The 13,249-nt window shown below is 46.0% G+C and overlaps 2 protein-coding genes across 4 annotated transcripts in view; one reads left to right on the forward strand and one right to left on the reverse strand.

Moving 5' to 3' along the window:
• Positions 1-13,249, forward strand: part of PGS1 (phosphatidylglycerophosphate synthase 1) — a 48,030-nt gene that overhangs the window by 20,992 nt on the left and 13,789 nt on the right. For 2 of the 3 annotated variants that reach the window (XM_074971475.1, XM_074971473.1), the window contains exons 8-9: positions 1,940-2,088; positions 5,542-5,684. In XM_074971475.1, coding sequence (XP_074827576.1) covers positions 1,940-2,088; positions 5,542-5,661 — 269 coding nt within the window. In that variant the 3' untranslated portion in view covers positions 5,662-5,684. Of the gene's footprint in view, positions 1-1,939; positions 2,089-5,541; positions 5,685-8,961; positions 9,732-13,249 lie in introns of those variants that run through there. The other variant, XM_074971474.1, reaches the window with a different exon arrangement.
• The window catches only part of DNAH17 (dynein axonemal heavy chain 17), a 94,769-nt gene continuing 90,254 nt past the window's right edge, over positions 8,735-13,249 (reverse strand). Inside the window, exons 73-76 of the mRNA XM_074971476.1 lie at positions 12,840-13,022; positions 11,916-12,059; positions 10,590-10,815; positions 8,735-9,143 (exon numbers count right to left, since the gene is read on the reverse strand). Coding sequence (XP_074827577.1) covers positions 8,896-9,143; positions 10,590-10,815; positions 11,916-12,059; positions 12,840-13,022 — 801 coding nt within the window. The 3' untranslated portion in view covers positions 8,735-8,895. The remainder of the gene's footprint in view (positions 9,144-10,589; positions 10,816-11,915; positions 12,060-12,839; positions 13,023-13,249) is intronic.

Consider the following 13,249-nt stretch of genomic DNA (forward strand, 5'->3'; position numbering starts at 1 on the left):
AGGGACACGCCCAGGACTTGCTTGCTCTCCACTAAGCGGGGCACATGCAGCTCCCTTAATTCAGCTTCTGTCCAGCAAGTGGCCTTTCAGGCTTCCTTCAGCCATAGCTTACTAGCACCTCTGGGTGTTCTTCCGCCCTCCATCTTACAAATGCTGTGATGTGCTTGAGACTCTCTCGGGGCACTTCAGCTACCAGTCCTGGGCTTGTGAACTACTTCCCTGGTTGCATGACACCAGACCCTAATTCCATTTATATCTGGCAGGGGGTGGGTTTCCCTGGGGATTTAGGGTATGTTTCTCTTGTGACTAGAGTTGGAAGAATGAAGAGGAGCTCTCCAGTATCTTTGTTTGGGAGCTGGGAGTCCCAGGAAATTGGATTGTGCTGTGCTATAAATAGGAGCAATTTGAATTTACCCTCTGGTGGTGATCAAGGGAACGAGTGGGTATGATCATTTGTATCTGCCCTATGGGTAACAATCTTGTTGGAATTCACTGGACAGAGCCAGCCAATGCCATTGTTCAGAGTTTTCATGATGCCATCTCTTGCAGACTCTGCCCTCAGGACTGGGTAATGTAACTTACCAGCTCTCAGTCCAAGAGGTTTTTAGAGGTAACCTCGGAGGGCGGGGGGGAAATTGAGCTTGTGCCCCGCTATGGTATGGTTTTTTCCTTGCTGGGTGGAGAAGGTCTGAAAGCCATTATAAGCTGCAGAGAAAAGGCAAGGCTTTCTGCACACGCGCACCGATTCCATTCAAAGTTTGTGGAGAACTCAAATGAAAAAGTTACAGAACTTCCCAACCACAACACCCAGGGAAAAGTCTGAGAGGTAAAAGTGTTCTTGCTAAAGATGAGGGTATTCTTTGCCAGGGTGCCTGCTGGTTACTTAAAGAAACACAAAGACTTAGAGAAATTGGAGGGATGTTGTTCAAACCCTTTCATAACATCTGACACCAGTGAGCTGGTTACCTTTAGATAGTAGTGCACTGAGCCAGTTTCCCTTGCACTCACAAGCTATCTGCAATTGAGAGATGTGATAAGGGAGCTGCTCACTCCCACCTGTAGTAAGGCGAAACTGAGATGTAAAAATAACACAGGGGTGAGGTCCAGAATGGCACTTAGTCCTGTTGCTGCCAGTGGAGTGGGCCTGTGGCTCCACGCAGGGAGGAACAGCCCATAGCGCAGAATATCACAGCATTCGTGCAATGCTGCATAGTCCTCTGTTTCAAGAGGGCAGATCTGTTAGAAGGTGGGAGGGGCAGCATTAAGGATGACTGTTTTGTTGATGGACAGACTTGGGGGTTGCATGTTGCTGTGCAGATGTGGTCTCTCTAGGGGAGCATTGAAATAGCCATGTTTCCAGAATATTTGTCTGTGTTGTGGGGGGGAAATGGAAACTGAGTCAGGATTGCTGTGCAGATCTCCAGGGCCCAGGGGATCAAGAACTCTCTTTCCAGTCACTGAGGAGAATGCTGCAGACACATTTCTCCAAGGTATTTCCTGTGTGGCCTTTCTTTACTGGGTACTAGCCATTTGGGGTTATGTTTGGAGTCTTCACTGTTAGAGCTGCTGTGTACAGTTTATTAGGCTTTAAAAATGACAGTGGTTACCCTTGGGAGTGTCACTGATGAGATCCACCCCAGGGTGCCAAAGCCACTTTGTCCCTCAGAGCACACAAAGTCACAAGTGTAGAGAGCCAGAGCCAGGTGTAGCAGAGGGCTCTACAGGGCTGTGCCGGGCTCCACAAGGCATGCTAAGCTGTTTATAAGGAAGCATCTCTGTTTCCTGAGAGCTTGCTTTGTGTCATGACCTCTTGCCATTCCTGTAAATCTAATAAAGCATTTCAAAATAAATGAAAAACATTAAATAAGAGCAAGTGTTGGAGGCTACCATGGTCACTTCTTTTGTCTGCCATATTTCCTTTCCCACTCTTTTCCTGCAGGCCTCTGGCTGTACCTGGCAGGAAGCAGTCTGCCCTGCCTGACTCTGATTGGCTCTCCTAATTTTGGGTACAGGTCGGTTCATCGGGACCTGGAAGCTCAGGTTGCAATAGTGACAGAAAATCGTGACCTGCAGCAGCAGCTCCATCAGGTTGGTGGCAAATGTGAGGAGGTTTCATAGGGTGGGGGAGTGTTGGTGAGATGATTGCGTTAAAATCTTCAACTACTATAATTTCAAACCTTCTCTAGCATAGGAGAACTTGAGGAACTGTCAGTTAAGTGTCTATTGGTGAGCTGTTGGCTACAAGTGCCCACTTCTGGGAACTAGAGGCCATAATGAGAGTGGACAGCTGAATTGGGCCCTGGAGGCTAACCAAACACAGATGAGCCATTCAGAGTAAAGCTTCTTATTCTCATATATATACGCTGCACATTCATGCCTTTCCTCCATGGTTTGGGCATCTGAGCTTGCAGAAATGGAATTCAGGTTCCCTGAGTTGCTGACCTTTCACCTGTAAAGTGCTTTGGATCTTAATTGCTTTTATCAATCTACTTGCAACCAAAAGTGTGTCTAACCCCATGTAAATATTTATATAAACCCCACCCTGGCTGCCTTCTGATGACTTCCTTTTTCACAGGATTTGGGGGTGGGAGAAGGGAAGGGGATCTGCACTCAGCATCTCCTTAACAGTAAGAGAATTTCTGTCCTCCTCCCAGGAAGAAGTGTGGTCCGGTTTTTAATCCTGACCGTATGCTCTTTTTCAGTGGTTTAAAGACCAGTGTTCCAGCTTAGCGTATAGTCTCCCCTTGTCATATGGCTGTAAAGGGGTGGGCAGCTTGGGTTGTTTGGTTCTTCTCTATTAAATTGTTTTCTCCAACTGTCCTGCTTTTCAATCTAGTCCTGGAATTGGCATCACCCCTGAGTAATTCCTGTGATACCAAAGTGTTCAGCAGTGAAGCAAATTGGATCAGTGCATATGTTTCATTTGAAGCTTTGCAAAACTCATACTGGATAAAACTCAGGCCTGGCATAAGAAGGCTCAGCCTCCATAGAAATTGATGGGAATTGCATCTCTTACCCCAGAGCTGAATTTGGCCCACTGAGTCAGCCTCATATCTAATCCAGCAGGGTTCTCTGTGTCTTACTGGAAGAGTCACATGAATGTTTCACTTTATTTGGCCTGTATTTGTTTTTATCTGTAATGAGAAAAATCCATGGAAATATTTTTGTAATGAAGGGATTGTGTAAAGCTGTGAATGATGACTGCAGTGACCCAACAAAGCATTTTAGCCAAGTGCATATGGCTGAATCTCCCCACTATACTAGAAATGACCTGGAATTTGACCACCTGTTTCACTGCTGTTTGTGATCTTTGTGTGGAGACCGTACTGTGCCGAGATGAAATCTAACAGCGCCTCTAAGGAATCAGTCTCTCATTTCCTCCTTCCATTGTACTGGTTGGTTGGAATAAGTGTTGGAGACATTGTGCTGTTTTGTGAACTATATGCAAAGCTCTCAATGAAGACTTCATTTCCAGATCTATGAACAATTGAGGGGTTTGGTCCTTCCAGTATTGTGAACCCCAGCATTAAAAAAACATGAGAACCTAAACTGTATTTAAAATATCTTTGCCTTCTCTTCTTTGAGCCTTTAAGGTTCATGTTTTCATGCTTTTCTTCACAACCAAGAGGGTAGAAACTTTATTTTTTTTAAACTAAAGCTGAGATTTTGCCAATTCCAAGGTGCAGCTTTAAGAGAAACAAATATTGTGATCTGGCCATACTGTTCTTCATTTGTGAAACTCCTGTCCAGTGTGAATCATTTCTCTATCATCTGCCCTGGTGTGATGTGGGGAGGCCCAGTTAATTGCATTATGGGAGATAAATCATGTGTCTCACATACGGTAACTAAGATCTTGTAATCCTATCTGTACGTAGGGCTAACAGAAAAAGCACAATCCCTGGGGCTGCATAGTACTATATTACAGATTTTGATGGGGTGTCTGAGTCCCTTCTCTTCCCTACAAGTGGCTGTGCCAGTCCTGACCTGCCTTTTTTACTCTCCTGCAGCATGGGATCGTTCCCGGTTCTGACACCCCTGCAATGGGGGAAAAGCAGCAGGCTTCGTTCTGTTTTTATTTGGAAGCTTTGTCACTTTTAGTTTTCCTTTGCTGCTGTTCAAATAACAAATTAGACAAATATTCTCCTGTTAGTACAGGGGCTGGTGATGCAAATGCCTGAAAAATGTACACTCCTCAAATGACTGACCTTCGGGTACCAGTAGGATGGGGGCTGCTGTGGAACTCAGTACAACTACCCAGTCCTTTCATTACTGCAGTCCTATAAATTGTATGGTTTGAGATGCTTCCAGTGCAGATTCCTCTAGTCTGAAGGAAATTGGTGATACATTTTAATAACCACTCAACACCTGTATTGTAATCAGGGCTTTGGAGCTGTGCTCTGGCTCCACTCCAGCTCCAGGCAAAAACTCTGGCTGCTGCAGTGAGTGAACCAAAGTAAATAATATTTTGTTACAAGTTTTGAGTCTCAGTACAAATAACTGAACTGAAACTAGACTATTGGTATTAAGTGATTGGCACCCTGCCTCTAACGGAGGGTTTTTAGTGGGATTTGCAATACTCTTCGTTTCTAAAAACAGGCTCATTACTGCCGGAATCTTTTACGTTCAGCCCTTTGTGTTTATTTCCCATAATTTGTGGTTCCTTTCCTGATGTGTCAAAATTCAGAGTGCTTACGGGCTCCATCACAGGGAAAGATTTCTGTAATCTGTGGAGTAGAAATTGAGGTATTTTGCTACATCTGACAAATGTCCTGGTTCTTGTTTGCATGTAGAGTAAAACCAGAAACCTTGCTAGTTTTGCAGAAAGAGCCACTTCTGCCTTTGATCAAACCACTGCTTTTCATGTGCTATGTGAAATGTCTATTGTAACAGAGATGGTTCACTTCCTCTTCCAGTTGTATTGTTTATACTTTAAAGGCACTTACGCATTTCTGGTAATTTAATTGAAATCATGACTGCATATTCATTTGAAAACACAACACTGGAGCTGTGTCTAGGATGAGTTCTGCAAACCAGTCTCCTGAGATTAACGTCAGGTTTCCTTTTCAGGCAATTACAGCTAGGGGTTTGACTTGTGTTATTCCTATAACTGTAGTTTAGTTAAGTAATTAGGAATAGCTGTAGGGCCTGATCCCACAAAGCCACCCACCTTGGGCCCTTTGTTGAGTTCAAATGTTCGGGTTCTGAGAACGTTTCTCCAGAATAAGATGTGAATGTGGCTCTTCAGAATGCAGCTGTCAAGCCTCAGAGTGCTGCTGCAACAGGCACACCTCAGGGACAGGTGCCATGTGACATTCCCCATGCTTACAGCTCGGTGGCTGGGCTGCTTGTCTACAATTTACATCACATGGAGGGGCAGGCTGGGTTCTTTGCCCCTGATGTGTGTTCAGACCTGTGAGAGAAGGGTGACATGCCCCTCTGGCCAGGCAAAAGCTGTGACTGTAGATGCACCAAATCTGGCTAGGGTGGTGGATGATGTGAGGGAGCGATGCTGAAACTGGCTTTCGGGATTTTGTCTTGTAGGAGCAGGAGCAGCTTTATCTCAAGTCAGGCGTTGTGTCGTTGTCTACATTTGAACAGCCAACCCGCTACGTAAAACTGTGGGTGAAGCTGGTAACGCCTCTGATTAAGAACTTCTTTTGAAAGGAGAAAGGATCCTCCTCTGGGTGAGTCTGAAGTTGTTTTGCTCCAGGAAGAACTAAAGCTGCAGGAAACAATACTGAGTTGATTGCACTTATTAATGCAGCCCTGTCCTTTATAAGGAGGAAGAATCAGCCCAATGCTTCCCTTGCATGGGGAAGGTTTTCAGTGCAGTGTGAAGCTCTTTCCTGAGGGCCTATATTCAATTTCCATTTGAGTGGGTTATGTCTCCAATGCATGTCGTAGTCTAGCAGTAACTAAGGTTCCTTTTCAGGAATGGGGAGGGAGGAGTCCTAGTTATCCCCATGCATTGATAAGACTTTCTCTTCTGAAATGTATCTCTTGCAGTGGGGACTCAGCCTAGGGGGTCAGGCCTAGATTTTACCCTGGCCAGCCAATGGGAGACATTGTGGGAAAATCTCAGCTGCTCTATGATCTCCTGCCTGAGTTGGGATTAAAGAGGGGGAAAAGTCAGCATAACCTCTGGCTTTTGCTTTGTAAGGATGAGGTCTCCTCTAAAATGCCTTTATCACACGAATGTTGGCTGACACAAGGCCATTTGCTGTCTTTCCTCCTATGGCAGTGGACTCACCCCAGTTAATCCCCTAGACTTGGTGAAAATGCCAACTCAGACTTTAACTATCACCAATTTTCATTCCCAAGAGCCTTAGTGTTGGAGCATGTGCATGTGTTTTCTGGTCCTTTACCTTCACTCAACTCTCAGGTTCTGGTTGCTGTGGGTAAGTGCCAGCCACCTGCCACATCAGGGTAACTGGTTCTAAACTTCCTCTGTATCCAGGGATTAAAGAACCAGCACTACTGAGGCCTCATAAATGGCCAGGTCAGCCCTGGACCACAAGCAGCCTGGTAGTTGCCTGTTGCCATAAGCATTCCTTCACAGCTCTCCTCTCTTGGCTAAAGTCAGTGTCGATACTTGAAATAGAAGATGCTAAAGTGCTGGGGTTTTATCATTTTGTCTTCAGGTAGTTGAGCGCTGCTAGCAGATGTGAAATAGGAAACTACTCCATACGAAAGGGAAAGGGTGGTTGGGTTCTTCTGGGTGGTCAGCCCCTAACTATCAGTGCTGAGCAGAGGTTCCCTGGCTGCCTGGCCAGGCTAATAACAGTTGCAGTAGGGTTCTGGAGGCAATGGCAGTGGCATGAAGGCAAACCAAAATCCTATATGCTCCAAACAGCTACACCATGGGAGCTTGCTCCTGCTCCTGCTCCTGCCACAGTGGTTCCCCTCAGGGGTAAAAGGGGAGTTAGCTTTTATAGTCCCTGCAGACAGTACCAGCCATTAGGGGCCTCCTATCAACTGGTGACAGGCCTGAGAACACAAACCGCTTGCCACTCCTAGTGCTTTGAAGAGCACCATTTGTCACCTTTCTTCTGTGTCATTTCTTACGAGTCTTGTCTAAAAACAACTCTGGCTGTATTTCAAAGGGTGGCTGTAGTGTGTGGTCTTGTCTGACACTTCACTTCTGGGACCACAGGGACAGATAGCCATCACATCCTAGAAACAGAAGGACATGTGCTTCCTGACTGACTTCCCACCCAGCTAGCAAAATGGGTAGTAAACAGGGAGCATGGCCAGAGTGTATTCTTTATGCAGCCCTTTGGTGCAGGTGCTGGAAGGCTTAATAGCAGATGCTTAACAGTTGATCAGGGTGACCTGTGTGCACCTTTCCACTCTTGGGAAGTACAGGATAGCACGGAGGCTGTGTAGAGCGGTAGCTAAGGCACTGGACAGTGACCGTATCTGGGCTCTCTTCCTGTCTCTGTTTCTCCTTCCCCCTTTGTCTGGTCTATTTACTTTAGAAGCTCTCTGGGGAAGGGACTGGAACTACAGCGCATGGCCCAGTAGGGCCCTGCCCACAGGTGAGCACTCACGCAAAACAGAGACCTGAACAGGCATTGAGTTCTGAGGAATCCAGATGGCCACGCTTTAACGGGGCTGTGTAGTCATGGCACCAGTGCTGGGAGCACTGTAAAAAAAAAAAAACCCTCCACGAGAGGCGTAGCTACCCGTGCTGAGGCACTGTCTACACTGCCACTTTACAGTGCTCAGGGGCATGTTTTTTCACACCCCATGAGAGAGAAAGCTTCAGTGCTGTAAAGTGGCAGTGTAGACAAGGCCTTTACTTTGGCTTCCTTCTTTTCAGTGCTGGCACGTAGGGCGTGTCTACACTACCAAGTTTTGTTGATAAAACTTACGTTGACACAACAAAAATCGCCAAAGGGTGTTCACACTTGCTCCCTCTGTCGACAGATTGTGTCCCACATGTGGGACACGATCATCATTGACAGGGTGAGCAATGCACTGTGGGTATGTATCCCACAGTGCAGTGTTGTGGGAAGGAAGAGCTGAGCACTCCCGCAGCCGAGAGTAGCATCATGAGTAACTCTGTGAGCTCTCTGTGCTGAGGAATGGCAAAGCCGCACAGCAGTCTGCCTGCTGCTGTGTCCCTAGTGCAGGGTAGAACAGGAGCATTCTGATGATTTGCTCTCCGTTTGTTCCCCAAAGGGAGCAGCGCACAGATACTTCCCGGAGCTTTGAAAGGGGAGGGGCACATGCCTGCAGGGCAACAGAGCGATCAGGGCGGGCATTGTGGGATACTGGCAGAAGCCAGTTCGGTCGACAAAACAATCACCAGTGTCTACGCTGGCTCTTTGTCGACAATAAAGGGAGGGGGAAAAGACAAAAGTCTCTCATGGGGTGGAAGTTTTTTGTGACAAAAGGCCAATTGTAGTGTGTACGCTCGTGCTGTTTTGTCGCCAAAAGGCAGATTTTGGGGACAAAACTTGCCAGTGTAGACAAGCCCTTAGTGCTTTATTGTAACCTGCCTTGTGGAGTAACCCATACTGGCACCGCTCTGATGTGTATTGTGACACCAATCCACAGTTGGCCAATTGTTTTATCCACCCAGGCACTAACACCATCATTTCATGTTTTATTGTCTTTCCACTGAATGCATCCGATGAAGTGAGCTGTAGCTCACGAAAGCTTATGCTCAAATAAATGTGTTAGTCTCTAAGGTGCCACAAGTCCTCCTTTTCTTTTTGCGAATACAGACTAACACGGCTGCTACTCTGAAACCTGTCTTTTTATTGTCACTTTGTTAAAATACTTCGGGGCAGACAAAAAGTTGGGTGGTGTTTCTGACTAATGGGATTAGTGTTGAGCTGGGTACTACTTTGGCGTGTGGAACAAGTGCTTTGTTTAGGCAGTAAAAGTTTAAGCCTGTAAGAGCAAAGCAACAGCAGCAAGAATCCACTTAGCTGACTTCTCCTTTGTCTTCAGATTGAAGGTCCAGACATAGGTGGGGCCTCGCATGCGTGTCTTGTAGACAGGGCACTCGTAGATGTTCTTGGTGTCCATACGGTCCACAGGGATGGCTCTGATGAAGATGACTGGCATTGAGGGCGTTAACTCCTTCAGTCGAGCATCTGTGATGACACCACTAGGAATGTCCCACCGAGCACCTGCAATGTTATGGCTCAGTCAGAAGGTGTTCTATTTGCTGTATCTGCGGGGTGGGGTGGGGGAAGAGTTGTCCTAGAAGCATGGTTAAGGGTCGGCTGGAGGACCAAAGGGCAGTACTGAAGTAGCCTGGGCTTAGTCACCCCTGGCACGTAATTGGCATTTCAGAGTGACTAACAATATTACTAGGGATAAGATCTCTAACCACAATGGTCAATTCTGTCCTTACTCCCCCACTCCAGTGTCCGTGTTAGGGGGGACTGCACAGCTTGGGGAAGAATGATAAATACGGAAACTCTCCCATGTAGTCTGCTGGGCATGGACCTCAGCTTGACAGTACAGTGATCCTGCCACTGGCCTCATCCCTCTGTGTTTATTAGCTGTAAGGGACCTCAAACTAAAGCTGAGATATTCTCACCTAGACTTCCTGGGTCCAGTCATATATACATAATGTAACTGTGACCCAAGTAACATCAACTGTCTCTGCTCTGACCTTCAAGTGTTGCTGTATTAATTTCCAAAATAAATAAATACTTATGGTCACTGTCTGTTAATGAGGGCTGCCCTCTGCTGGCATGTTTCTGACAATGATGCACAATAAAGGCAGCTGCTACCCAAACTGAACCTGGCTGCTCTGTTAATGGATGCTGTTTATTGCAATATAAATGAGCTGACTATAGTTCACACTATGCTCCTGCTGTGCTGACAAGCATCAGTTATTCCTTGACTACTGCTCAGGGAAGACTAATTGCTACTTAGTACAGTAATGAGTGCATAAGCAGGTAACTATCTATCTGTAGAAAGAAGAGGAGGACTTTTGGCACCTTAGAGACTAACAAATTTATTTGAGCGTAAGCTTTCGTGAGCTACAGCTCACTTCATCGGATGCATACAGTGGGGAGATAGCTCACGAAAGCTTATGCTCAAATAAATGTGTTAGTCTCTAAGGTGCCACAAGTCCTCCTTTTCTTTTTGCGGATACAGACTAACACGGATGCTACTCTGAAACCTGTTTACCTTAAAGTTTAGCAGGGACACACTGGGCATTAAGCTACAGGAAAAATCATGTCATTCTGCAGCACTGAGATAGCACATTGTCAGGTGAAGTAGAAGCTCTTGAGTAAAGATCATAGGTGGGGTGGAATTATTATCGCAGCAGAAAAGTACAGGGACAGAGCACAGTATAAACCCTGCTAGAAACTGCTTCCTCAGACTGAAACTGCTGCCTCAAACCAAGCCAATTCAGGAGCGAGGGGGAAGGGCCTGGATCACTTACTGTAGGGCAGGACAGCAAAGGCTGAGATGTGAAGAAAATTAGTACATGGTAGCAGAGTGCTGGAGATTAACATTCAATGTTCAAAAGTGGTTCTGAGGAGCAAAAACTGTACAAATCCAGATTGCATGGCATTTGCTGGGCTAATTGTTCAGGATTGAGCCTGGTCCTGTACCTTCCATGAACAATCCATGCACATAGGAGCCTTCTCGGGGTGGAGCTGTCATATCCTCTCGGTTTTTCTTGGTCACTTCCACTGAAAGACACATCTTGTCAAGGGGCCATTCATTCTTTCTGGCCATAGACTGCATGATAGCTGTGAGGAAAGACTGGGGATTAAAGAAGCCTGCCAGCCACACTGTTGTGGGTAGTGCAAAGTCAGTCGTCCAGGCCTCTAGTTCCTGAAAAATAAAGCAGCAGCAGTTTAAAGCCAAGTACACAGGCTGTGGTGCATCTCTTGAATTGGTGGCATGATACATGAGACTTGTGCCTCCATTTACTCCTGTAATCCATTTTGGGAGAACTGTCTTTACAGCCCCTCTTTGATTTTAGGCCCCCAGTCTTCAGCAGATTGTGACTTCAGGAGGGACAAGTTGTGAAAGTAATCGCATGTGGCAGACAAACACCTGGAGTAGGTCTCCAAAGAATAACCCTATCTCAGCAGAGCCCCTCTTGGGTCTGCGATGCTGCAGGTGGACATGGTAGTCAACAGGGAGAGGGGCACCAAGCTGAGACTCTTTGGAAAAACGAAGGCTTTGTCTTCAGTGAGGCTTTGCATCAATTGCAGCCATTGCTACCACTGCAAACCTCAAGTACAGGTGAAGAAGGTTGTGCTTTGCACCAGAAAAGCTCATGGCCGTTTCATGTAAGCAAAAACTTTGTTGGTCCAAAGTGCAGCTTTCAAGAGCTACCTTTTGGGGTTTGTACTGATGCAGCTCCATTAAGTGGCGGGGCATTAAATGCTGGATTGAGGGCAAATTTACAATGAAGATTACAGATTTAGAATTAGGGTACTTGCCCTTTACTGGACTTTACTATTTGGCACCTACCACCCTGGTTTGTAATAAATACACAGTTGGTAAGAGAAAAGAGTCCCTCTCCACCTTCCCTGCTTCTTCAAAAGCCCTGAATTCCAGGCACAAGTTGAGGCAAGAGGGGCTTGCCATCTCTTTAGAACCTCAGTTTCAGCACGGAAGGATGAAGATGTAGCCCTGGCTCCTATGTACACTTAGCCCTTCTTAGTTCAGCACTGTGCTTTCAAGCCATGGGGATCTTTGCATCCCAGGATCCTGAAAAGCAAGCTCAGATTTCCTGAGCTGCTGAGAAGGGTTTTAGTACATACACTTAGATCCTTGCAAGCAATTCAGAGCATCTTCGTATGCCCAGCCCTGGCCAGACAACAATATTTGTTCCATGAGCAATAGTCTGAAGAGAGATCTTTGGCCCACGAAGAGCCGTACACAAAGTACCATGAAGAGAGGCTGGAGGTGAGTGGACTCACCCGGACCCGAAGCAGTAGGTCAGCATACCAGGCTCCCAAGCCAAGTAAGGAGGGGTAGGCCCGGTTTGTCCAGAATTCAGGCACATTATCATAGTAGAGAGCATTAGACAATTCCTCCATGTCTGTTGTGATTGTCAGCTCACCCTTTGAAAGGAAAAGAACCATGATTTAGTTAAGCAAGAATTGACTCATTGCATTGGAACCCCCTTTGAGAGCAAAGCTCTAGGCACACTGCACGTCAGTCACAAGGGGCTCAGCAACTGTTTCTGGAGTTGTGAACATTGTAGCTTGGTTTATTGACAGGGAGCAGTGCCTATTTTTGAAAAATAGGGCATTTTCCATCATTCCCCAGCTCTGTCTTTAGTCTCCTCCAACAGAGAGGGCCCCATCCCTTACACCTGGGGCTCTACAGCAAGTCCAAGGGAGTTCAAATTCCTGTTAGAGATTTCTCCCCCAATAAGTATTTGCAGGGACACAGAGCAGCCTTTTTCAGAACAAGCCAGCATTTTAGGCAACTGGGACATAGTCCTTAGATCAGCATTGTAAAGCCACATGTAAGATAGGCTGCATCGGCAGAAGCAACTGCCCCATCATCCCCTCTGCAATCCAGCTCAGTCTCCCTCGGTGTATGTGTTTATACCTTTGTGCATGTGCACACACTCACTCAGCTTTTAGGCTGCAACAAACCTGCAGGCTTCAAAATGAAGGAAAGAGGAGTGTTGGCTGCCTTACAATGACCCTGTAGTTAGTGGCAGAAGAAGAGAGACTCGTAGTAATTCAACAGCTCACATTACCTTGGAACCAAACCTGAACTGAACATTTAGTTCCATTGATTTCATTTGTAAAGGCTGGTATATTGAAAAAAAAACAAACAACGTTACCTAAGTTACTACCATGGTGTAAAACAGTATCAATGTCACACACCTTCAGCCCCAAATTTAACTCTTTCAAAGAGCGTCTTATTTCATTTGTCAAGATGTTCATTCTTTCACATTCCTGAAAGGCTACCACGACATATGGGGTCTTCTCTGCTGCTTTAGCCATGATTTCCAACATATTAAATGGCTCGGGTAGCTTGTCCATGATTTCATCTAGGACTTGTTTGACCTGTAATATGTAACACCATCAAACATCTTTAGCAAGGGAACAAATTCCATTAAGAGCTTTGACACAGCATGTTAAATGTCATTCTTCCATTGATTTAACATTTTCAGTCTCCTGAAAGAATCTCACTAATGTTTAATAGCCTAGAATTAAATTGTCCAAATGAACTTGGCCCACAGAGTCCACCAGAGCCTTAGAATCAAGAGAGCACAAACTGGGCAACACTGGAC

Source organism: Natator depressus, chromosome 14 (genome assembly GCF_965152275.1).
Source record: "Natator depressus isolate rNatDep1 chromosome 14, rNatDep2.hap1, whole genome shotgun sequence".
In the NCBI taxonomy this organism is placed as follows: Eukaryota; Metazoa; Chordata; order Testudines; family Cheloniidae; genus Natator; species Natator depressus.